The sequence below is a fragment of the Chionomys nivalis genome, chromosome 2 (assembly GCF_950005125.1).
Source record: "Chionomys nivalis chromosome 2, mChiNiv1.1, whole genome shotgun sequence".
Classification (NCBI taxonomy): Eukaryota; Metazoa; Chordata; class Mammalia; order Rodentia; family Cricetidae; genus Chionomys; species Chionomys nivalis.
In genome coordinates this window covers 43,524,319-43,552,279 of record NC_080087.1, presented here as the reverse complement: position 1 = coordinate 43,552,279, position 27,961 = coordinate 43,524,319, and the positions used below count along the sequence as shown (strand labels likewise).

At 33.7% G+C, this 27,961-nt stretch overlaps 1 protein-coding gene across 11 annotated transcripts in view; it reads right to left on the bottom strand.

The window, feature by feature from the left end:
- The window catches only part of Trdn (triadin), a 377,801-nt gene that overhangs the window by 95,875 nt on the left and 253,965 nt on the right, over positions 1–27,961 (bottom strand). For all 11 annotated transcript variants that reach the window (XM_057761731.1, XM_057761734.1, XM_057761735.1 and 8 more), the window contains exon 20: positions 10,100–10,144. In XM_057761731.1, the coding sequence (XP_057617714.1) occupies positions 10,100–10,144 (45 nt within the window). The remainder of the gene's footprint in view (positions 1–10,099; positions 10,145–27,961) is intronic.

Genomic DNA, 27,961 nt, shown 5'->3' with positions numbered 1-27,961 from the left:
TAGACAGTATACCATTGTAGATGAAGGATCTGTGGCTGGCTTGGTGTTTATGTTTCCCTTTTGAGAGTGTGTAGAGTATTTTCCAGTACAAAAGACATGGGAAAATGGTAGTGAAGCCTCTAGGTGGGCATCAGCTCTACACATCCATGTTTAAAGAGCTGAGTGGATGTTGTCTTCAAACTTAGGCCCTTCCCAGGTGGTGGTAGCACATACTTTTTAATCCCAGTGCTCAGGAGGCAGAGGCTGGTAGATCTCTGAGTAGAAGGTTAGCCTAACTTGGTCTACAGAGTGAGTTCCAGGACAACCAGAACTTCACAGAGAAACTCTGTCTCAAAAAAAAAAAAATTGAATGAATGAATGAATGAATGAATGAATAAATAAATAAATAAATAAATAAATAAATAAATAAATAAGGGGTCGTTGCTATAAGTTTGTAGAAAGCAACCCATAAACTTGACAACAGATTGGGTTATGCAGGGATTCCTATGGGACCTCTTTGGCAACCCAATCACAATATGGGAAGCTTCATTTAGTGACAAGAAATGGCCAGTTGAGAATCATTCCCCACCATTACCTGGCAATTTCATTTATATTGCCTTCATATATGTATATATTTTAGGAGGTTTCTACTGTATTAGACCTCCATATGAACCATCAAATTGCCCTTAATTTTAGCTGACTCCTGTATTCCTTTCCTCAATGACTCGCCCCACCCTCCCCACTTGATCCTCCCATTCCAGGCCCCCATTCATCCATAACTATCTATTCTATTTCTCTTCCATGAAGAGATCTATCTCTTTCCTCTACTCCCTTACTCTACACCTACCCTCTGTTTTTCTATGAATTATAGCTTGGTTATCATTGACTTTCCATCTAATATCCTCATGTAAGTTAATACATAACACATTTTTATCTGGGATACCTCATTCAGGGTGATTTTTTTCTAGCTCCACCCATTTGTCTTCAAATTTCATGATAATATTCCACTGTGTAAACATACCACATTTTCTTTATTCGTTCTTCTGTTGAGGGACATCTAGATTGTTTCCAAATTCTGGCTACTATGAATAGAGCCCCAATTAATTGAGTAAGTGTTTCTGTGAAAGGATGAAGCATCCTTTTTGTGTATATCAAGGATGATACAGCTGGATCTTGAGATACATCAATTCCCATCTTCCTGAGGAACCATCATATTAATTTCCATCGTGACTGTACAATTTTGAACTCCTACCAGCAATGAATGAGTGTTTCTTGTACTTCACATTCTGGCAATAATGAGCTGTCACTTGTTTTATTAATTCTAGCCATTCTGGCTGGTGTAAGATGAAGTCTCAAAGTAGTTTCAAATTGCATTTCCCTAAGGCTAAGGATATTGATTAATTTTTTAAAAAGTGTTTCTTGTTCATTTGCGTTTCCTCTCTTGAGAATTCTTTTTATATCTATATCACATTTTTAAATGGATCATTTGTTTTCTTTAAATGAAGCTTCTTCTGTTCTTTATATTATTTGAATATTAGTCCTCTAGAAAATGTGCAGTTGGTAATTTTTTTTTCTCTTTCTGTAGGATGCTCCTTTGTCTTAATGATGGTGTCCTTTCCATGAAGAAGCTCCTCAGTTTCATGAGGTTCCATTTGTTAATTGTTGATATTAGTTCCTATTATAATGTGTTCTGTTCATAAAGTGTTTTTCTATGCCAGTGACTTCAAATCTATTCACTACTTTCTCTTTTTCTAGGTTCAGTGTATCTGGTTTTATGTTCAGGTCTTGTATCCATTTGGAGTTAATTTTTGGGAGAGTGGCAAATATGAATCTATTGTATTCTGCTACAGGCAGTTGTCCATTTGACTAGCACCATTTGTTAAAATTTCTCTTCTTTCCAGCGTGTATTTCTGGCCTTTTTATGAAAACGCAGGAGGCCATGGGTGTTTGTGCCTGAGTCTTCAATTATATTCCAGTGATCAACTTGTCTGTTTCTTGTGCCCAAACAGTTTTTGTTACTATTCCTTGAAATCAGGGTTACTGATGCCTCCCACAGTTCTTTTATTACTTGGGGTTGTTTTAGTTATCCTAGGGATTTTTTTTTGTTTTCACATGAAGATGAACATTCTCCTCTTGAAATTTGTAAAGAATTGTGCTGGAATTTTGATGTGGGTTCTTGGAATCTTTAGTTTGTTTTGGTAGAAAGTCATTTATATTATATTGACCCTCCTGTTGCTTGAGCATGTGATATCTTTTCATCTGTTGACATTTTCTTCAATTTCTAAAAAGACTTGAAGTAATTATCATACAAGTCTTCTAATTGTTTGGAGATACCCCAAAATATTTATTATTTAAGGTTATTGTGAAAAGTGTTGTTTCCATGGTTTTCTTCTCAGATCATTTTTCATTTGTATATAGGAGGGTTAAGGATTTTTGTGTGTTAATTTGAATCCAGCTAACTTTGCTTAGTGTGTTTATCAGCTATGGGAGTTTCTTGATGGAGTTTTTCAGGCAATAATTCATAATGAATACTATCATATCCCAACTTTCTTTTTGTTCATGAAGCATATTATGAATACTATCATATTCCAACTTTCTTTTGTTCATTATATTAATTCAATAAAGTTTTAATAAAAGAATGAGGTATGTACTGAAGAACTAATAAGAGTCAATATTGCCTTCTTGTAAAAACAGTTTCAGTCACTCATCGTTAGGTCACTTACAGTCTTCTGCCTCTAGAGACAATATATTATGATATTTTCATAATTTAATTTTTAACATATAATTGATTATTTACATATATATGTATATACAGGATATTAATCTCCAAGAAGACTTATGTAATTCTTAAAGAACCCCATGGCTAAATTCATTTTTATAGAACTACATCTCATTTATTTACTATTCAACATCATGTTTTGTTGATATCTTTTGAAATTTAATTGTAAACTAAATGTATGAAAATATTTTAAATATTAGCATTTTATTCAGATTATTTCTAGAAGGTTTTCATTTCCATATTATTGAAAGAATTTTTGTTTGTACGTATATGTGTGCACATATGTTTGTGTGTTTGTCTGTTTTTATGTCTGTGTGTGTGCGCGCATGTACATAGGCAAGAGGACAACTTTTGTTGATGTCTCTTTCCATCTTTATACAAGTTGAGGGGTAAAACTCAGATCTCCAGGCTTTAATATCAAGCATCTTTATCCTCCTACCCATCTTGCTGGTCCTACAATGTTTTTCATTTTGAAATTTGAATCTGATTTTCCTGCTTTTATTTTGCATAGTCTGTTCTCACAACCAAAATTCAATATGTTCTTAAGCATTTATGAAAAACAGGAATGATTTAGACATAGGTTGTCTTTCATTGAGGAACATATATTCTTATGTTTCTTATGTTCTTATTCATACAATGGAAGACTATTCAAGGATTGCCTAATAAAGTAATTGATATATAAACATAGTCAGGACAAGACTAGCCAATGTCATAGTAATATATAATGAGAATAAGCTAAAATATATTTTATTTTGAGACACCTTTATGTTGACTTAATATTTCATAACTATCACTAAATTACATAAAATTTTTCTTTTTTGAAGACACAAATTAAATGTACTAACTCAAGAATTTTTCATGATAAATTTTATTTTCAGAGTTTTAAATGATAATATAGTGCCATTTGATAGATATATGACTATTCTTTATATTGTAATATATAAAATTCAAGTGAATGGAACTCAAATGTTTCTAGCTATAATGATGAAAAACTTTTTTAAGCAATGTTTTATAAATACAAACTATTGGAGGAAATTATGAATTGAAATTTGACATTTCAAGAATTTTTCAACAACCTTATACTAACATTTTATCAAAAAGTAAGACAAGATTACACAAGTTCAACTTATCTATGATGTTAAAAATCAAACTAGTTCTTGAAATAACAAAATGTGTGATTTCATTTACTGTGATAAAATAGTAGAGTTGAAAATTTCAGTTTTTTTTCTGAAATTTGCCTCTAAATTATTATGTTGACAGTTTACTAATTTATACTAATGTACCTCATACAAACTAAATGCAAACAAATAATAAATGCAAATCATTTTATTTTATTATAAGTAGATCTTTAGTAGGAAAACCAATATGTCTTAAAAAATAAGTCAATGAGACAAAAATCAAAGATAATCTTTTCTCTAAGCAATTAACTTTATGAATGTAACCATTTTGACATACATTCTGTTTCAAGGGAAAAATAAATACAGCCAAGATACGGGCTCAGTTTAATGGCATGGATGATATAGTTTTTATAGAAAAATCTAAGAAGCAATTGGCTACTGCTTTTGAAATCTAGAGGCGGTATGCACTTGTGTCGAGTAGTACAAACTATAATGCATTTCTTCAGCCTTTTATACAATCCACTTTACAAAGTCAAATAATATGCAAAGTTGAGTTAAATACTTAATGTTTCTCACTTCCGAATACTACTGATGGTGATCAGAATGCTGTGAGGAGGAACAGTATATGTAAGGACAATTTCCTTATGATGGAAATGGGGAATAAAACATCGACCTGATGTCAAAATGTAGAAAATGGTCAAAACTGTAGACATTTTTGTTTTTGTTGAAAGTATCCTCAAATTATATAATCTACTCCCAAAGGAAATATAAAATACTTTGTCATTATATTAACAGGTCACATGAAAAATTTCCTCATATTTATAATTATAATCAACTATGCAAAAATGATTCATATTTGTATTCTTTTATTTTCAGATTAAGACAAAGTTTAAGGATTATAAGTGAAATAGAGACACACAGATGATACAAAGGGCTTGTTACTTTTAGAACCTAAAACACTGAATTGTTTGTGAAGAAAGTATACTAATGGATCATAGAAGGTACTGAATGAAGGCAACGTAGGAGTGATGCTTTTTTTTGAGTTTTGTTTCCTGCCCTGAGATTCAACGTATCCAGTTTAGTCTTTCTACCTAACACCCCTCCTGACTTCCTTGTTACTGAGGCTCCTGGATGGTAAGAGTGGTACTTTACAGAGGCAAGGATTGGAGAATGAACTTCAGAAAATCTGACATGTATATTTGTATCTTTCTGTTTTGAAAGAAAAGAATGACATTAATGCATATCCTCATCATCACATTCAAACATCATCATTGACTCAGGTGGTTCATTTCCTAGGCAAAAAAAAAAGTCTTCAATGTTGAATGTTAATACTACCAATAAAAATTGAATCATGTGCATCAAATGATGCATGACAGATGGTGGTTCTGAGGAAGAAACACGTATAAAAACACAAACTTCCTTGAGTAATGTGTTCTGCTGTGACATGTAGAATTTAGAGCTTTTTGTCTACTGAAGGGAAAATGGAACAGACAGTGGAAAAACCAAGAGAGCAAGAACTGAAAAGGAATTTCCTATAGGTCGTACGAGTCAAACGAGAAGGACTTAATATAAAAGTACTAAATAAGGGTAAGGTGAAGTGAAATGTCTATATGACTGTGTAAAATGATGAACCGCTAAAGATTCTTTAAAATATGCAAAATAAGTTTTTAAAAAAGCATGGAGGGTTCACATGCAGGTATTGTTTGGTATTGTTTGTAGATCAGCTTCTCCTTTGAGTCAAGCACAACCCTTCCCAGCGCCTGGCCTGTTGTGGGCGCTCAATAAATATTAAACAATGAAGTTAAACTGTTTTCCAGGTTTAAAATTCACAGGAATCAATCATTTTTTATCATTTAAAATTTATTGAGGGTCAACAACAAGACTTAATCAACATATGCAGATTGGTTTTTATAAACACACATCACACAAATCATTAAATACAATTGGGTCAACTAAGCTTTTTAGTTTTACTCCATTGACTTTATAAAGTTTAAATTCCTTCCTTTTTAAAAAGAATTTTGGTATACAAAAAAATATAAACCCAATCATTCAAATAAGTAGGACTGTCTCAGGGAAATCACTGCTCTAAGATATTTTTAACAATCACTTTAAACTCAAAATGAGTGTACAATAATTACACATCACAGATTAAAAAATAACCAATGCATACACAAAGACTGTCTACTGAGATAAAGGAACATAATGGCTCACACACAATGTACTTGTTTTCCACCATTTATCCTGACAAATTTAAAGGCTCTTACAATCATATGGGTAACATGGTTTATAGAATCATATCTAACCCAAAGAAAGACAGAAACCCTTCGTGTGCATACAGATAGATTGCTTATGTGTACTGAAACCTTTATAAATTTGAAGCAAAATTGAATACCTTATTAGACAAAGTCAAACTTGACATAGTTTTGATGTTTACTTTCATAATTTACGATTCATAAAATGAAGACCAGTTTCTTCAAATTCATGTTTTTGGTTAATTGGAAATCAAATATTGTTCTTAAAAAATTGTCATGTGTCAAACTAACTGGGTTGTAAGGTCATTTTATTTAATAGGAGGATGAAATGCTACATATAATAACTCGGGTATAGCCTTTTAAAATTTACCTTAAGATACTGAACTTTACATATACATCTAAGTGTATAAAATTTAATTTTATTGCAATCTTATAAAATAAGAGGCTTTCTATGCAAGGCCTTCTGTAAAATAATAATAATCTAATGTTAGAAATACTCCATTTAACAACTGTGTATTAGAGTATCAGAAATTTTTCATTTGAAAAAAGTATTAGCTTTTGATTCTTCCCTAAGTTTATAAATTTATTTTAAAAGCAAGGATAAAGTATACTTTACTGAGTTTGGTACACGAATTTGCACAAATAAGCAATTATTTAACTATCTCTTTCCTTTTGCCTTGTTAAGAAGTTCACATTAACATACTTATAATTAATAAACTAAGTAATTTCCATATCTTTGTCCATGTGATTGTTCATCATACCCAACTTCTGAAGAAGAACCAACTATAAATATATGAGAACTGATATAGTTGTTGAATAATAATTAAATTTTCTCTATTGTTTCTACTTTTGAATTAATAAGGTGAAGATTTAATCTAACTTCTTATCTTTTGCCTAATTTTTTTTTAGAACTTGACATTACAGAATATTCTTATAGCTACAAAATGTGTTCAGCATAAGTTGTTGAAATCTGGCTCAGCTTAGACTTCTTTCTTGACATTTTCTCTATGTTTGCAATCAACCAACAAATATTTATTGAGCATACAATCAATTGATGAGCCATGGTGAGAGGCTCTTAGAACAAATCCTAAACATGACTTCAATAATTTCATGAATCAGAGTGAATGACAGAAATAAAAACAATTCCCAAATGATTAATTTGTGTCTCTTTTCCCCACTTTTCCCCTGCTTTACTCCAACCTTTCTACTGAGACCCAAAAGAATTGTCTTAACTGCTCTCTTCCTGTGCTTGTAGTGCTTCTTTAGAGCAGCTGTTTACTCTCCCTTAGCTAGCTCTAAGAAAACCACACCAGTTGTTTCCTTCAGAACCAAAAAGATTGAAACACAGAGGAGTATGATTTAAGACTGCAGGTCTACTTTGAAGAAGTACACAAAACCATCTAATTTTAATAAATTAATTATCAAAAATGAGCAGTTTTTAGTGATGAGCATTACATCATCGAACCACAATGTGATATTTTGAGACATGTATATCAACTGTAATGGTGTATCTGTGCATGTCAGCACATAGCTATCACTTTCAACTTTGGCACACTGATTCCTTCCATAAGTACAGCCATATAAATTGTGGAAACGTCTATTGAGAGCCATTCTGATACTCCTACATAGAACCTTGTGGATGTCTTCCTAACTAAAAGCCTCTTAAGTATAAGGATATAGAAAATCTTAATCTTCAAACCTACAATCTAGCCAATATAAGATCTGCATGAGAAAAATAAAAATAATATAACCCATCATACACTAAAACTAAAATACCAATTTTTGGAGTTCTGGACATCTTAGTTTCCCTAGTCTTCCCTTTTTCTATGTGATGATATCTCTTTTTATAAACTAAGTTAATCAGAAATTAATCCACCATTCCAAAGAGTGTCTTCCATAATGTAAAGTGGGCTTGAGTTAATGTATTCATGCATAGCTGGAATGCACCTATATCCATCAGTTCAATATGCACAACTAGATTCAGAGTGCACAGCACATTGAAATCTGACAGGAATTAAGCAAATCATGATGTTCTCCCTAAACAAATCCACAAGTTAAAACTTAAATGAATGAAAAAGTATCTTGATAATATTTGTTTTTCCCCAATGCATTATTTAGATAATGAGTATTTCTGAAGCTAACTAAAACTATGTAGAAAAAAAATGAAAACAGAGTTCTAAAAGATTCACTTAAGAATAAATATTAGAATTCTCTCATGAAATACATATATCAAAGTTAGAATTTTTTCACATGCAAACTCTCTGATTTATTCATGTTTTTAAAATATCTATCATCAGCTATTGGCATAAATATACCACCACAAAAGGGCAATGTGTTTAAATACACTAATTTTTTGTTTATATTTTAAAATATGAGAGCTCATTCTCCTACATTTAAAACTAAAATGTTTTATAATTATAATAAAAATAATTTCTTAACTTTATATTAGCATGCAATACTAAATTTTAATATGATAAAATGTAATTTCAAAAAATTATAATAAAAATAATCTGGAAGATTAAGTTCACATCCTAATGAACCATTGCCAAATTCAGGAAACATCAATGAGTTAATAAAAGGGACACTTTCTTAAATAAGCATTCAGTGTTTCTAGCAATCATGTTAGGTACCATTATTCTCCATTACTAGCCAGTCTACTTTTGACATATGGTACTGTTTTAAAATATTCTACTAGGCTTGGGATACTGCTTAATTATACAGTGTCTGCTTGGCATGTTTGAGGCCAAAAGTAAATTCTGAATACAAAAACAAAGCCAAACCAAAAACATAAAAAAAGACAATGGTAAAATAAGAAGCAAAACAAGCTATGATAAGTAATTGTTATGACTAGAGAACAGAAAACCACTATGTTCAGTGGACTATCGTGTGCTATGATAATTTGTCAGAACTGTTTTCATGTGAAAAAAATGACCTAAAGTATATATGCAATTTATTAATTTATAATTTGTTGTATCCTTTCATAAGATTTTTTTGGGGGGGGGGCTAAACTGTCTTTTGTCAGTAAAGCAGACTGGGGATGATTGTCTTCATTTTGACTAAGAAATTTCAATATGGAAAGCTGCATAAGTGAGCAAGCCAAAACATGATCCTGTGTTTGTGCTTTGTATTTTAGACACTAGTGTAGACACTTTTCCTCAAACAGAGTTGGCTGAAACATTGCATTGATTCCTTAAATGGTCAGTGGTACCCAGAAGCCAAATAAATGGAAAATTTTATCAATATAATTATCATGCTATTTTCACTAAAAAAGTCTTTAAATTTTTAACTTAGTTGTGGTGCAGGAATAAGCACAATATCGCTCTCAATAAGAAACCATGCTCAGGAGCCGTTTAAAGCATATTCTGGAGTGATATTGTGGTATAGCTACATTAAACAATATATATACATATATACACATTTATATGTAAATTTTTGACTTTAGAATGTTTAATATTAAATTTTCAGGCAATCAGCAACCAAAGTCATCACATAAACTGTAATAAACTTTGCCCCGTGCCTTAACTTTAACAAATTCTTTTTAAAGCAATATAAATTATTTTTCATAAATTGGGTTGAATTATGTTTATTCTTCAGGTCATCACCTGTGAGGTGGTACTGAAACCAAAACCAAAATAGAAAAGTGTCTACTCATTACGTAGTTCATTTTCTCATTATCAATACCCCTCAGCATCTCTGTGGTGCAATGAAGCAGTTGGTATAGGTTTCCTGTTCTGATTTATACTCAAAGCTAAATACACAGAAAAAAGACAAGGCCAGATAGTTGCCTCACATTCTCCCTGTCAAAAAAAAAACAACAACAACAACAAAAAAAAAAAACAAGAAAGGACATTGCTATGGAGCAAGAGATTTAAAGGTTATTGTCTTCTGCCTGTCTGAATCCAGTGTTTTCCTCCTCATGTTGTTTTCTTTCTAAAGAAGATAATGTCAACCCGCTTCACTTTTTTTTTTACCTTGCTCCACTGTCTTGGCTTTTTCTTCTTTCTTTCCGTGCATGGCTGCAAAGCAAAGATAAGGTTTAAATAAGAATTTCAGTCTGAAATATTTATTCTACACATAAAAGCATTTGGGGATGCATTCAATACCAAATATTGCTTCTAAACAAGCTCTTCTCTAATGCATTTAAAATATTTCTCATCTCTCTATAATGCAATTGAAATCTGTTCTAAATCTAATCTTAAGGTATTTATTAGAACCAAAATAGAGAAGCAATAATCTCTTTGATCTCCAGGCTGATTCTTCCACACTCTTTTCTACTTTATTCCTGTATGATGTGTTTTTATAAACAAGCTACAAAGAATTGTACTTGACAGGACTATGATTAATTGACTTACATTCCAGGTTATTGCTAGAGACACAGTATCTTACAAATGTCAACCAGATGCACTTTAAAATTGAAACTTAGCATGTCTTCATCAACTGAGAGGACAGTGCAGTCACACCTGAGAAGCATTTAAATATTAAAGGAACCCATCCCACAACACAAGGAGCCGAAAGAGATAACAGAATCTTTTAAAGCACTATATCACCTGATTCATGCTTTCTCTAAGATTTATTGCTCTCAGTCGAGGATTTGCTGTTTACCTAGTTAAACGTCAAATGAGCAGAAAATTTTCATGCAAAATTAGTGCTTCCAGCTGAAGTAACTGATTCAAGAAGGGATCTTCAGAGAATTTGAACATCTACTAGCTGAAGAACTGATGTGGAATTGAATTATGTCATTACAACCAATTCTTCGGAGAGTTGCAGAGGAGAAAATGCAACTTTAAAATGAATAAGTGAGTCTGCCGCTGGCTTTGCTCATTTTGGAAACAGAAGTGTTTCTTCACTGGGGGCCTCTAGAGAGATGCTGCTTCCCGAAGAGAGAGCATGTAATGTGTTGAATATTCTGCAGTGTTCTTGTCAAAGCACCTAATTGGAATTCAGTGAAACCAGAGATTCAGCTTTCATTGTAATCAAATGCCAGATGTAGTGAGCATGTCAAACAATATCTGAAAGAAGCCAGCAGGTAAATAAAAATATCCATTGGTGACTACTTCTGAAGAAGAGGAAGGTGGAAAGAGTAGTAGAGAAAAGAAGATAGGAGGGGTCAGTAAAGAACGAAGGAAGAAAACAAGAAAAATAAACAAAGGAGGATATGATGGATTTTGTCCTTGTATGTATCCCCTTAAAAAACACACTTCAAAGTTTGAATATTTAATTGTTAGAAATAAAAAGAAGTAGGTTTTAAAGCATCATTATTCTAACCCACAAATGGAACTCTTGAGTGAAGAAAATGTTCAATTCCAAAGCAAATTAGAATTTCCAAGTCTCACAAATCCCATTTCTAGAAACATCTTCTGAATAGGAAGGACTTTCAGGGGCATGCCAATTAGGGTTGTGCTTTTATTTTATATCCCTGTTAAACTGAAATCAGTGTTAGATTAGGACAAGTGTAGGAACTGACTTCCATCAAGGACAGGAGCTTATTGCATTCCTACAATGACAAATTCTCACAACTGAATTGCAGTTTAAAAAAGTGAACCTCATGGTTTGGATTTGGGTTACAATTTGTACAGGGGTCATGTATCCCAGAAGAGTGAACAAGGCTCTCAGGTGTACATTCCCACTTTGCCATATAACTGCTGTTTCAATGATGACACCTTATCTAATCTTTAAGTGATAATGCAGGTAGTGATTCTAGTGTTGTGCTGAGACACAATAACACAGAAACAAAAACAAAATCTGATCCCTTATGGCAATTGTAATGCACACTAGCTAGAAGTCATCTTTCTTGCTTCCTTTCTTCCTTTCTTTCCTTCTTCTTTCCTTCCTCCTTCAATACTTCTTGCTCCTTCCTTCCTTTCCCTTTCTTCCTTTTCCTTTCTTCCTTCCTTCCTTCCTCCTTCCCTTCCTTCCTTCTTGTATCTGTTTTTTTCTTTCTTTCCTTCTTTCTACATTTCTTTCTTAATTTCTTCTTTTCTTCTGTTTTGATCTGCCTTAAATAAAATTATCCTTTTTACACAATAAAGTTCTATTAACTTCCAGTGTTATCTAAGGATATATAAATATAATTAATTAACATAAGAAATAGATTAAACAAAGTTACAATTAAGTATTAATGTATTAATTCATACAGAAAGAATACCTTGAAAATCAGTCAAGATAGACTAAAAAAGAAGAAATATACAATAGCTTAACAAACAAGAATGAAGTGGATTTCAATATAACTAATATTAGATTTTTAAGTAAAAGAATTTAACAACAATGAAAAATGGCCTAATTTGAAGAAAAATGGTTCAGAGACTGAAAAATGTAGGCACTTCTGGTCAGATTCTGTAAAAACAAGGTTCAAGCTTAAATAAACACATTTTCATTAGACTGTTACCCAAATAAATACTTAAGTTTTTATTTCTTTAGCTAGGTCTACTTAGTGCACATCTATAATACTATTTTGTTATATGAATATTTCTGCTCTTGATTAAAGTATTGTGTTTGTAAAATTTAAAAATGTAATATATAATTAAGAAATATAGGTTAAAAGATAGTCATCCATAATAGTCAAGCTTGTAGTCATGTTAATTATGTTTTCTAGATGTACAGAGATATATTTCTAATGGATAAGTATTCTTCAAGCCTTCAAAGACTTACAGAATATGGTATTTAAAACATTTTGAAAACTTAGGACTTTTCATGACAATGAGACACATCTACTCATGGCAGCACCAATTACTTCAAGAGGACGATGAGCATTGAAAAGGCTTTTTACGGACATTTGGTCAAGAAAGTGCTCTTTCCTGGACTATTTGATGGTATGCTGTATAAACTGGACATGCATGACCCCCCCCCCCAAAAAGAGTGACAGCTGAAATTGCCTAAAGAAGGTGAGATAGTCCTTTTGGGTTCTTGCTTCATGAATAAGTCTGCCAGACATTGTGTAGGATACAGAAAAAAGTGACAGACAAACTGCCAATAGAGACAAAATAGCCTTTAGATTTCCTGCCTCATGGAAAAGTCTGCCAGATAATATGGACCTGTAGGCTGAAGACTGATGCCCCAATGTTACAAAAAAAAAAAAAAATTCAGTAACTGTCCAAACCGTGAGATGTGTATGTCAATTCTAGAATTTCAGATGTTGCATGTTGCTTACAATTTACTCCCTGTTTACTTAGGTAATATTATATCCTTCTGGAGTCTTTGATGAAGTAGAAGACAATTAGTTACAGTTTTCCTTAGTTATAATAAAATATAAATTAGTATGAAACTTTAGACTTACAAAGAAATATTATAACTGTAATTCTTGCTTGATACCTGTTTGTTATATGCAATTTTATTATATTAAAGTCAAAATCTTCCTTTTTAATTAGACTGAAAAGTGGATATGATGTGGGATGTCATTCTGTATTCATGTTGCTTTTATTGGTTGATGAAGAACATTGTTTTGGCCAATGACTTAGCAGGATAAAGCCAGGAGAGAAATCAGAACAGAGATATAAAGAGGGAGAAGGTGGAGTCAGAGAGATGATATTTACCTGCCAAAGGAGACAGACACTGGAACCAGACCCTGTAAGCCACAGCCTCATGGTGATATACAGAATAATATATATGGGTTATTTTAAGATATAACAACTAACTAGAAAGATGCCTAAGATATTGGCAAGCAGTGTTGTAATTGATATAGTTTCTGTTTGATTATTGGAGTCTGGGTGGCAAGGAAATATACGAGCAGTCTCTGCCTACAAACCTGTTCAGTTCATATAATTTTATCCATAGGTATGTATTTAAGGTTAATTATTTCTCACTACCTTATGCTTTCAGAATACTTCATTAATGAAGATGTCTTTTTTCAATGAATATATCAAAGGAGCAATAAAAATAAAATTTATTATTAACTACATCAAGAACAATGTTAGTATCTGAAAAGAAAGTAAATTTGTATATCCAACACAGAAGAGAATTAGTTAGTAAAAAATTACAGAGGATAAATGTAAGTGAGGTAATTCCTTACACTCACCACAAGTAGAAAGAATTAACTTTTAAAGAACTATGTTTCATTGTATGTTCAAAGTACCTTATAGAACCAAGAAGACTAGTCAGTAGAGATTATGACTATATGTGTGAACCAACTTGAATTCCCCATGATAAATTAGGCATATAGGTATTATCTACAGCAATGAGAACTTGCAGACAGTTTGTAGAGAGCAATATAGCCTGGGTTGTTTTTTGGGGATTCCCATTGGAACTCTTTGGCTAATAACTTAATAGATGAAACTCATTCCTGCTCTTGTAAGCTTCCTTTTGTGACAAGAGTTAGTCAGAAATTGGGAATTGATCTACCTCAAAACCCAGATATACCACTCTTTGACATATATCCAATGGATGTCCCATGCTACAACAAGGACACTTGTTCACTGCTTAATTCATAATAGCCAAAAACTAGAAAAAGTCCTAGATGTCCCTTAACTAAATAATTGATAAGGAAAATGTGGTAAATTTACACAGTGGAATATTACTCAGCTGTTGGGAAAAAACTGACATCATGAAAATTGCAAGTAAATGGGTAGAATTATAAAAAAAATTCATCCTGAGTGAGGCAACCCAGGCCAAGAAAGGCAAACATGATATGAACTCACTTATAAGTGGATGTTAGACATAAGGAAAAGGATAACCATGCTAAAAAGCACAGACTCAGAGAAGTTAGATGGAAGGAGAATAATGGGGAGAGGAACATGTGGATATCTTTGGGAAGGAGAAATAAAATAAATGTGGGTGAACATGTATGGGGATGGGAACAGAAGGACTTAAGCGGAGAAGGGAAGGACAGAGGAGAAAAGTATGGAGAGAGACAACTGGAATAGGTGGGCCTTTAGGGGGCAATGTGGAAACCTAGTATAGTAGAAACTTCTTAGGTCCCATGAGGGTGACCTTAGCAGGACTCCTAGTAATAAAGGATATGAGGCATGAACAGTCTATTTTCTGAAACCAGGCTAGGCTCCCAGTGATTGAACTGGAACATCAACCTAGCAATAAAACTTTCACTTGTCCTACCTGCACAATGCATGAGAATTTGTGGGAGACAATGACAGGTCTAACTTGAGGCCCAAGCCACAAGATGGAACCCATGTCCTACACTGCCTGGATGGCTAGGAACTTGAAGATGGATGGCTCAGAGATCTATTGTAAATAGTGTAGAATTACACCTAACATGACTGACAAAAAAAAAATCAATGAAATGATACCTAATTATATTCTGTTATACTCGTAGCTTGGTGCCTAGCCCAGTTCTCATCAGATAGGCTTCCTCCAGCAGCTTATGGGGACATAAAGACAACAACAGCCAAACATTATGTGGAGCTCAAAAATCTCCTCAGAAGGGAAGGAAAGATTGTAGGAGCAAGAAGGGCAAGGACACCAGGAGAACATGGCCTACAGAATCAAGAGCCTACACAGTCTCTGAGCTTGTTGCTTCAGGCTGTCTGAACCCATAAGACTTCAACTTAGTTGCTTTGGTGGTGTTCTCCAGGTATCCTTCACCCCTATGACTTCTACAATCTTTCTTATTCTGTTCCTTAGGTATCCTGATTTCTGAGGAGAGGGGCACAATGGAGACCCCCAATTTTGACTTTTTCTCCAAAGTATATTAAACCTCAATTTGACACCTATTGATACTTTTTTTCAGACTTCACAGAAAAATAAAAGTAAATGTCGATAGACTTAGCTCTAAGTAGATATAAATTAATTAAGCCTTACTCTTAATTCCATTAAAGGACAAAAAAATCTCAAGGTAATCTTGAGGTAAATCTAAGACTTCTCTATTAAATGTTGGATTTTAATATTTTTTTTTATAAAGTATCAAAAGCAAATACACAACTTCCTGATTTTTTTTTAAATACCCATCTGGGAAGTTATAATGGGGAAGAAATGTGACTAGAAATTTCATCATACCACTTAAAATGGCATATTTTTTTAATGTCCTCAGAAAAAGGAGTTTATTCTTGATTTTATTCCAAGGGGCAAGATTTTAGAAAGTAGGGGGAAATTATTTTAGGAATGCAGTTGAAAATAGTTACTTTTCAGTCTCAGAATCCTAGACTTAATAAAAAAATAAAATTTTTATTATGTATTATAGCTTTGATTTTTCTTGATGAAATAAATGTCTTTTTCACAAAACACTGAAAAGACAATTCAAAGGCTCTGTAAAGATGGCACAGTGATTTTGTACACATACTGCTCTTGCAGAGGACCAGAGTTGGGCTTCTATCAAACATATCATGTTGCTCACACCCTATAACAACAGTTCCAAAAACGCCTTCCTTCTTTCAAGATTACCAGTACTTATGTGCACTGACCCCCTCCATATATACATAATTTGGAATAAAATAAATCTTTAATTAAAAATATATTTAAGAGGTGATGTTTCTGTATTTTTAAAAATCTTGTATATTTAGTGATTATCCTCTTAATACATTAGAGAAAATATACATGTTGTTTTGCTTTTAAAGTTGGTATAGTAAACTCTCATATTTTTTATTAACATGTCAACTCGGACTGAGAATGAAACTCTGACTTGTACTATGGTGAACAAATAAATGTCTGGTGAAAAAATAATTCTATTATGTACATGCTTACTCTCTTCCAGTATTTGAAGAAAAAATTTAAAAAACAAAAATCTCTTCCTTTGGGAAAAAAATAAATATTATGCATGTATTTGATGCTCCTGATAAATTCCTTGTGAGAAGCAAAGAGTTTTGTGAGATGATAGATAGATAGATAGATAGATAGATAGATAGATGATAGATAACTTCAAAGCCTCTCATGAAATAACAAAAATTTTTATGATGTTGGTCAGCTACTTTTAGCACTTCCACAGAAAATAGTAAAGTAAAAGAATTAGCACAGAGATGACACTTCACTTTTCATGATATATATGAACAGTCTAAAGAATTATACATATGTTTTGAGAGAGAATCATCTCTCCCATAGTTGTTAGACTGAAGACTGAAAAAAAGAAGAAAAGGAAAACAGCCACTGATCATATTATTGACTGACTTATAACACAAGTAAAGCATCAGCCCACAGAATGAGAAAAGATCTTCACAAACCCCACATCAGACACAGGTCTGATCTACAAAATATACAAAAAACTCAAGAAATTCCTCATCAAAAGAACAAATAATCCAATAAAAATGAAGTAGTAACCTAAACAGAGAAATCTAAAATGGCTAAAAGACAGTTAAAGAAATACTCAACATCCTTAGGCATCAGAGAAATGCAAATTAAAACAATTCCAAGATTTTATCTTACACCTGTAAGAATGGCCAAGATCAAAAACACTGATGACAACTTATGCTGGGGAGAATGTGGGGTAAAGGGAACACTTCTGCATTGCTGGTGAGAATGCAAGCTGGTACATCCCCTTTGGACATCAGTGTGATGATTTCTCAGAAAATTAGGAAACAACTGTCCTCAAGACCCAGCAATACAACTTTTGGGTATATATCCAAAGGATGCTAAATCATGACACAAGAATATGTGCTCAACAATGTTCATAGCAGCTTTGTTTGTCGTAGCCAGAACATATTGAAACAAAATAAATGCCCTTGGCTGAAGAATGGATAAGGAAAATGTGGTATATTTATATAATGGAGTACTACACAGCAGAAAAAAATAACAACATATTGAATTTTGCAGGCAAAATTCAGAGATTTTTGAATGGAGCTAGAAAATATCATATTGAGTGAGGGAACCCAGATCCAGAAAGACAATTATCACATGCACTCCCATAAGTGGTTTTTAAACATAAAGCAAAGAAAACCAACCTACAGATCAGAAACCCAGAGAGCCTAGACTACATTGATGATCCTAAGAGGGATATGCATGGATCTAATCAACATGGGAAGTAGAAAAAGACATGATCTCCTGAGTAAATTGGGAGCATGCGGACCATTGGAAATGGTTGAAGGTGAGGGGAGAGGTAGGAAGGGGAACAGAGAAAAATATATAGCTCAATAAAAAATGTCAGAAAAAATAATTAAGTGTTATACTAGCCTAGTTTCAAGGAATGTTGACAAACTATGAGATTCAGTAACTTGTGATGGAGTTTATGAGAAGACCCTGCTGAGACTGAAGATACTGAGCTCTTTGATTCTGATGGGTCATCTTTTGACCAGGGCAAATCTTCACCTCCATCCCCTGCAGTACTGTCCTCTCTAATTTTGCCTGAGGTAATTCATCTACTGTCTATCAAACCAGCAATGAGCTTGCCTGCATGAGCTACAAAATAATGCTGATGCCCTCAAAATCCACCTTCACTACTTTTGTTTTCTTTTATCTCTTGAACCAGACACAAATATCAGCATGCCCAAGAAGTAAAGTTCAACAGGATTATACACATGAAGAAGCATTCTAAGCTCTTAAATAATTTATTGACTTTTCTAATTATTACATGCAGAAGCCTGGGGAATATGCATGAGAATGAAAATTAAGTAAATTAATCAATGGTGCAAGTAACATACAAGTATATCAATCTCTGGTTTTGGTTTGGATACCTACATGTAATGTCCCAGCTTGTACAACAAAAGAAGTATTTGAAAGTCCAGAGATATTTGGATGCTGGAATGGATTTTCCATGTAAAACTTAACTTTCCACAAAAAGTCATAAAGACTTTCCTTTCACTGATATTAGGAGAAAAGTTTTGGAAGAGAAGCACCTACATATTCGATGTAATCTATCATTTATCTGTTTTTGTAAATTTATGACTGTGGGTACTATATACCCACAGTATATGCTGCATATATATGTATATATTATGTATAATATATGTTTGTAAGGTAAGTGCATGCACATATGTTTGAAGAAGTACATATAGAGTTCAACATAAGGTGTCTTCCTCAGTTGCTGTCCACCTCATTTATTTTAAAGCAGGATCTTTCACTGACACAGGAGATTATAGAGAGCATGACTGGCTAGTGACTCCAAGTACCTGTCTGTTTCTGTTTCTCTGGCATTTGAATGACAGACACAGGCATCTCTAGACTTTACATAAGTGGTAGAATCCAAACTCAAGAACTCATTCTCCTGTAGAAAGTACTGGGCTGACTCTTCTTTCTAAACAGAGTCTATTGGTGTTCTTTTTATGTCCTATCTTAAAACGTGAGTCACAAATGTTGAACTGGATAATTTAAATATAAAAAAACCAAACCGGCCTTACATTAGCAATGAATGAGTAGCTCATTAAACTCACAAATTGCAAAGTGAATTTCATTACCATATTGGAAAACAGAGGAAAAGAAATAGTCAAAATGTCCTCACCTATACTTCTGGCTAGTTCATATAGTATTCACAGAAGTGAAGTAGCTAGGAAGCCTACTAAATTCTTGCTCCATCCTGATAAGCAGAAAACTTTCAGAACAAATGAACAAAAGAATATCTTGAGTCTCAGTAACAGACAACATGACTCAAGAATATTGTGATTTTTTTAGTCCTATATCATAACTTATAGGGATGTTGCACCCCCATACCTTCAAGTGGCCTATCATATTGATGATGGCATGTTGATTAGACTGAATTAACATGAGGTAATAACTATTGTTTGCTTTTTGGTAACACACATGTGCATCAGAGAATGGAAGATAAAGCCAGTAAAAATTCAAGGGTCATCTACATCACTAAAATTTCTGTAGGTCCAGTGATGTGGGGCATTTAAATATTGATATTAAAGTGAAGGATAAATTGTGGCACCTGGGAATTCATACCATCAAGAAAGAAGTGCGACATTTAATAGATTTACTTGGATTTTGGATGCAGAACATTCCTCATTTGTGGGTGTTTTTCTGATTAATAAAACAAGTGACTGTAAATTTTTCTATTTTGTAGTGTAGGCCCAGAAGAAGAGAATGCTCTGTAGTATGCCCAGGTCAGACATATGATCCTGCAGATCTAATAGGATTGGAGGTACTAGTAGCAGTTAGTGATACTGTTCAGAGGATCTAGTAGGCCTCTACAGGAGAATTTTGAGGCCCTTGGATTTCATGAGCAAGGTTTCACCATCTTCTGAAAAGAAAAAGCTCTCTTGAATAGACAGCTCTTGACCTGCCACTTGGCCTTAGAGGACACTAAATACCTGTCAGTAAGTCACCATGTTAACACGCAATTCATGTTGTCCATTGTGAGCTCTATGTTACCTGGCTCACCAAGACATAAAGTTGGGTAAGCCCAGCAGCCTTCATCATCAAATGTATATGGTACACATGTCATCTTCCCTTAGGAGAATGCACAATGAGTTGCATGAAGAGTGCTCAAATATCTATTGTCCTTACACTTGTCACATGCCTTCTGTCCCCAGCCTTGCACCTATGGCTTTAGAAAATGTGTCTCCACCAGGCGGTGGTGGCGCACGCCTTTAATCCCAGCACTTGGGAGGCAGAGGCAGGCAGATCTCTGTGAGTTCAAGACCAGCCTGGTCTACAAGAGCTAGTTCCAGGACAGGCTCCAAAACCACAGAGAAAACCTGTCTAGAAAAACCAAAAAAAAAAAAAAAAAGAAAGAAAGAAAGAAAATGTGTCTCCTTGGAAGTTCTGGTAGAATTCTGCATTGAAACCACCTGGTCCTGGGCTTTTTTTTTTTTTTGGTAGGGAGGTTTTTGATAACAGCTTCTAATTCTTCACATCTAACAGATCTATTTAGATTGTTCACCCGGTCCTGGTTTAACTTTGGTATATGGTATTTATGTAAAAAAGTGTCCATTTCTTTTACATTTTCCAGTTTTGTGGCATACAGTCTTTTGTAGTAAGATCTAATGATTCTCTCAATTTCCTCTGTCTGTGGTTATGTTCCCCATTTCATTTCTGATCTTATTAATTTGCATATTCTCTCTGCCGTTAGATTAGTTTGGATAGGGGTTTATCAATCTTGTTGATTTTCTCCAAGAACCAGCTTTTTGTTTCGTTGATTCTTTGGATTGTTTTCTGTGTTTCTATTTTGTTGATTTCAGCCCTCAGTTTGATTATTTCCAGTCTTCTACTACTCCTGGGCGTGTCTGCTTCTTTTTTTTTTTTCTAGAGCTTTCAGGTGGGCTGTTAAGTCTCCAATGTGTGCTTTCTCCATTTTCTTTAAGTGGGCACTTAGTGCTATGAACTTTCCTCTTAGGACTGCTTTCATAGTGTCCCATAGGCTTGAGTATGTTGTTTCTTTATTTTCATTAAATTCTAGGAAGACTTTAATTTCTTTCTTTATTTCTTCCTTGATCCAGGTGTGGTTCAGTAGTTGACTGTTCAGTTTCCATGAGTTTGTAGGCTTTCTGGTGGTAGCATTGTTGTTGAATTCTAACTTTAATCCATGGTGATCAGATAAGACACAGGTGGTCACTAATATTTTTTTGTAACTGTGGATGTTTGCTTTGTTACCGAGTATGTGGTCAATTTTCGAGAAGGTTCCATGAGCTGCAGAGAAGAAGGTATATTCTTTTCTATTTGGGTGGAATGTTCTATAGATGTCTGTTAAGTCCATTTGATTAATTACCTCCATTAATTCTCTTATTTCTCTGTTAGGTTTCTGTCTGATTGACCTGTCCATTGGTGAGAGAGGAGTGTTGAAGTCTCCTACTATTAGTATATGTGGTTTGATGACTGCCTTGAGTTTCAGTAATGTTTCTTTTACATAAGTGGGTGCTTTTATATTAGGGGCATAGATATCCAGGATTGAGACTACATCCTGATGAATTGTTCCTGTTATGAGTATAAAATATCCCTCTCCATCTCTTCTGATTGATTTTTAGTTTGAAGTCAACTTTGTTAGAAATTAGTATGGCCACACCTGCTTGTTTCTTAGGTCCGTTTGCTTGATAAGCCTTTTCCCAGCCCTTTACTCTGAGTAGGTGCCTGTCTTTGTGGTTGAGGTATGTTTCTTGTAAACAGCAGAATGTTGGATCCTGTTTTTGTATCCAATCTCTTAGCCTGTGCCTTTTTATAGATGAGTTGAGTCTATTGATAATAAGTGATATTAATGACCAGTGGTTGTTAACTCCGGTCATTTTTTGGTAGTAGAGTTTGTGTGTTTCCCTTCTTCGAGTTGTGCTGGTGGAGTTGTGCTGGTGAAGGGCCTCTAGATGTCTTCAGTTATTGTGGGCATTGTTGAACTCCTTGGTTTGTGATTTTACTTCTATTACTTTCTGTAAGGCTGGATTTGTGGCTACATATTGTTTAAATTTGTTTTTTCCTGGAATGTTTGTTTTCTCCATTGATAGTGAACAAAAAGCTTGACTGGGTATAGTAGTCTGGGCTTGCATCCATGGTCTCTTAGTTTCTGCAGTACATCTATCCAGGACCTTCTGGCTTTCATGGTTTCCATAGAGAAGTCCGGTGTACGTCTGATAGGTTTACCTTTATAAGTAACTTGACCTTTTTCCTTTGCAGCTCTTATTATTCTTTCTTTATTCTGTATGTTTTGTGTTTTGATTATTATATGGCAAGGGGATTTTTTTTGGATACAGTCTATTCAGTGTTCTGTACTTACTTCTTATTTGCTTAGGTAATATTATATCCTTCTGGAGTCTTTGATGGAGTTGAAGAATGGATAGTTATAGTTTTCCTTAGTTATGATAAAAGATAAGATAGATATAAATATTGTAACTGTAATTCTTGCTTGATAACTGTTTTGTTATATGTAATTTTACTATGTTAAAGTGAAAGCCTTTCTTTTTTGTTTAAACAGAAAAAGGGGAAATGATGTGGGAGAGTCTTCTGTTTTGAGTTGATTTCATTGGTTAATAAAGAAACTGCCTTGGCCCTTTAATAGGACATAAAATTAGGTAGGTGGAGTAAACAGAACAGAATGCTGGGAGAAAGAAGCTGAGTCAGTCAGTCGCCATGATTCTCCCACCCAACATAGACGCAGGTTAAGATCTTGCCTGGTAAGCCACATCTCGTGGGGCTACAAAGATTATTAAATATGGGTAAAGCAAGATGTGAGAATTAGCCAATAAGAGGCTAGAGCTAATGGGCCATGCAGTGTTTAAAAGAAAAAATAAAAAGAAAAAAAAGAAAACGTGTCTCATGATAAGTTTACTGAAGAAGAAAAGATCAGAGTCCAAATTACAGTTGATTCTATATATTCTGCAGGCACCAACTAGAAGCAGACAAATGAAGGATTAAAGCCCTTTCCTTAAACCATTTTGAAAGGCATTAGTGAAGAGAATTCTAGAGACTGGACAGAACTTCAGGCAGCACACTGGGCCATATATTTTTCTTCGAAAGAAAATTGGCTTAGTGTGTGATTGTATAGTGATTCAAATTTGTAGATAATAATTTGGCTGTATGGCTGAGTGCATGAAAGGATGTGAAGATACTTGTGTGTTGTGTAAATTCTTACCAAAAGGTGACTTTCCATGATCAAGTAGATAGGACTACTTGTTCGGTAGATAGTAGTGACCTGCATATCACTATGATTTTCCTATGAACTAAAGAGCAAAGATAATGTAGAGGCAGAGATAGAGGTTATACATGGGCTCAAGAACAAAGACCTTCACTCACCAAAGCTCAACTGAGGGATACTACAGAATGCAAAACATGTCAGTAACAAAGACTTTTACTGAGGCCCTAATATACTATGCCACAGGGTGAGCAGCCAGTGAAATGGTAACAGATTTATTTTATTTGACCATTCACATGATGGAAGAGAATGTAGTTTGTCCTTACTTTAAAAAGATAGTTAAAGCTGGTATGGGTTTGCATTCTGTCATGCAATGCTCCAGAGAAACTAATTTTGATGGACTGACACTTTTGCAAGTAAAGAAGGAAGCCTTGTTGAGGTGCTTGTTCAGGAAGGATGGAGAAAATATGAAATGGATAGCTAAAACAGACATACTAGTCGCTAATAGGAGTCTTTCAGCTCTTTAGCATCACATTGGGTCTGCTGAAGCATCCAGCTTATATGACTGAGTATCTATAGGGTTCTCAGCCTCTGTAGTATGGAGATAACCAACACTGAACTACTCAATTACCATTGTGGCTGCCAGTCCAATGAATCCTGTTTTATAATATACACAGTCTATTGATTCTGACCCTCTAGAAAATCCTCCCCACTATACTTCAGATCACTGAAAATCCTGAGTATCTATATGGAAAAAATGACATTTTGAATTTCATGTTTATCTTTGCATTTCTAATTTAAAGCAAATTCATCAAGTCTTATTTTATGGTGAATAAACAATGAATTCTTATCAAGTAGATTTTCTTCCAGTGAGAAGTCAATAGAAAGCCCTTATCATCTGGGAGGTGATGGTTCCTGCCTTTAATCCCAACGTTAGAAAGGGAGAGGTAGGTGGATCTCTGTGAGTTTGGGCCAGCCTGGTTGATCTATAAGAGCTAGTCCCAGAACAGGCACCGAACCTACACAGAGAAACCCTCTTTTGAAAAACAAAAATTAAAAAACAAAAAAAAAAAATAAAAACAAATGAAAGTCTTAATCAATTTTTCTTTCTATATAATAGAGTGCCTCAAACTTTCTTTGATGTTGAGAGAAGAAATTTTGTTTTCTCTACGTTTGAAGGCTTTCATTAGAAGGAAGGAAAAAGAATAGACTTTTATTGTACAACTTCAGAGAACACAATTTATGTAAAAAATATCTGTCTTTAAATTTATTTAGTTATTATTGGAGACAGGGCATGAATGCTGTCCAGAGTGTTTGTAGAAGTTGAAGAGCAATTTGCTCGAGTGGTTTCTCTCCTTCTTCCCTGTAAATTCTGGTGATCAAATCCCAGTTACCAGGCTTTGCAGCAGACAACTCATTTACCGCAATCCTAATGGACTGCTGTATCCATCCCTAGACTGTAATGATGGATTTAGCTAAGCTTATGCTGAATCAGGAGGAGTAAAAGGTAGTTTGCAGTATTTTAATTATTTGCTGGATTTCATTATTGTTCTTTTAAATATCCCTTAAAACCTAAATCCCCTATCTTTCCTTAATTGCTAATCATCATCCATGAAGTTTAATATCTCCAGTAGCATCATAGGCAATGAGTACTATCTAAATGTGAAGAATGATAGGATTTTGGTTAACAGGTGAATTGGTAGTATACAGTTTCAAAAGTCCCTGATATCACACTTACATACTACAACCTAGCCTTGGAATAATAACATGTTATTTTGTTGTATTTAATGTGACCAGCACAAAGGTCACTATCATTTTAAAGGTACCATTTAAAATGAGAATGACTGAACCAACAAAATGCATAAATATCTGTAGACAGGAAAGTAATATTGATTAGGTCTTTCGGTATATATGGTAGAAAAAAATAGTAATGATGTTTTCTTATCAGTTATCATATGATGTAAAGTATTTATTAATTACATCCATTCTTCTGCTAACTTTTATAGGTATATTTAGAATTATGTGTAATATAGTGTTATTGTATACATAAAGTTGTCCACGTCTGAAGGTGAATTTAGAAAAGTCTTGGCAGACAGGTCATGAGAATTCTATTAATCATTTTAATGAAGCTGGACCTCGTGAATGGCTGGAGAAAGGAGAAGTTAAATAAAGTGGTTTGCTCAGTGTTTTGATGATTCACTTTGATGATTCACTATGGCTTTAGTAAGTTTTAATAAAAACATCGACATTCAAGTAAGTCATTTGATCATGACAGTAGGTCAGATAGAAGACAATCAAGATCGAAATGTGTTGACAGTATGTTTATAAACATAAACAGGAAATTTTATAGACTGCAAACAGTAAGATTGTTTAAATAATCAAGTAGTAAAAATAAGAAAACACAAAATTGTTTCCAGATTTCTAGTAAGGTATAAAGTGTTTAATGAAAGCAAGTGAGGGAGGAGAAGTTAGCCAGTTTGACTAAAGGAGGATTGAATCTGAAGCTGTTTAATTGAACAGTTGAGAACAGAAGCCTGAAATGAATAGTTAAATCCAAAACAGAGATACAACACTAATATTTAGAATATAGGGCAGTATTGTGATCTTCACATCATAAGTCAAGGAAAGAATATGATGCTTCAGCTAATAGCAGAATCTCTGGGATACCAACAAGCAGTGTGTATACAGTAAAAGTATGCAAAGACTTCATAACTAAAGGTCAAAGACTATGAAGAGAAACTGAAGACTAATTCACATTAGAAACTCCTCACAAGACACACGTAGCAGAGATAAACTGAAAGTTCCTGCTGTGGACTTGAATTATTTAAGGACTAACAGGTTTCATTGCTTCAGCAAGGGACTCACCATCGGCATGAGGCAGAGCAACAATGACATGCCTCTTTGAGACCTGGGACTCCTCCTGAGATATACTGATCTTCATATACATCCTGAAAAGCCTCATTGCCTTGTCTCCTTGTATTGCTTAGACCAAAGATGCTCTTATAGATCCTTCTCCCATTGGAAAGATATCTGTTATTAAAGGCTTACTTCTGAGGTCGCTGCAGAGCAAATCTTTTGATGTTTTCCAAGAAAGAATAAATTTTAAATTGCCATGTCACTTCTATATTTATCTCCCTGTTAGACTTCAGACTAGAGCTATAGTTTTGCTGAAAACTTTCTTCAGGTAGCAAAAATAGAGTACATCTTTCCCAATATCTTACCTTCTTAGGTCTAGAATTAACCCTCATGTTTTCTTTTAATTTGTACTTAGTATTGTATTCATAGGTTTATGTTGAACGGAATTGAAAATAAATCGAAAATTGTGAATTTCAAAACAGATGGTATCAAATGAGGTCTTATTATTATGTATCTTCAATTAAGTATCAAAGCAAAATAATTCATGCAAGTGATAAATTAGAACATTATAGCTCACTTACTGAACTATAGTTGAATTACTCATAACTTTGAAAATTTTACAAAGATCAAAAAATCAACAGTGTTCACTCTATTATATACAGTCCTAAACTCAAAATCAACTTGGAAAAAAATAACAGCCACTAATTAAATTTTCTTATACTATTTAATTGTGAGACATTATAAGGTGTTAAATGCTGTGGATGCCATATACATGAGAGAATAATAAATGTACTACATTTTAGAGAAAAGAAATGTGTATACTAATTAACAAATGATAAAAATCAGTTTTAAAGCTGTTTTGTAATTTTGTTAATTATGTAAAACCCTCCCTGAGTTTGTTTATTTTTTTTTTCGAGACAAGGTTTCTCTGTTGCATTGGTGCCTGTCCTGGAACTAGCTCTTGTAGAGCAAGCTGGCCTAGAACTGATAGAGATTTGCCTGTCTCTGCCTCCTGAGTGCTGGGATTAATGTGTTCACCACCACTGCCCAGCTCTAAGTTTATTTGTAATGGCTTTAAAAGCTATATGTGATTCTGTTGATTTTTCTTTATCTACCAAACTAATATGTACCACCCTATTTAAAACAAAAATTGAGAAAGAAGACAAATTAGTAAAGAAGTTGGCTTTAATATCTTATGTTTATTTATAAATAGATTGTTTTCTGTCCTTTGACTCCAAAAACTTAGCGAGCAAGCTCATTCCAACAAAAATAGTGGCCATGTTATAAAATCATGACATTATTAGTTGTGGACTCTTATGAGTTCCATAACTGATCATACAGTTTTGATTTCATATCATTATTTACTCTGGCTTTTACATGGTTGAATTGTAAATTGTCAATATTTGTATTTATGCCCTAATTAATACTCAAGGTAAAATGCTTCAATCCATGTAAGAATCCGATATCAGTAACTTATTATTTGTTTTTTTAAATCATCATCACATTCTTTTCTACAATCACTAATTACCCAAAGATAATATTATCTGCAATCATATTATAGAATAAAAACATCTGTTGTTTTCTGGACACAGTGTTGGTGTCATTGTTAGCT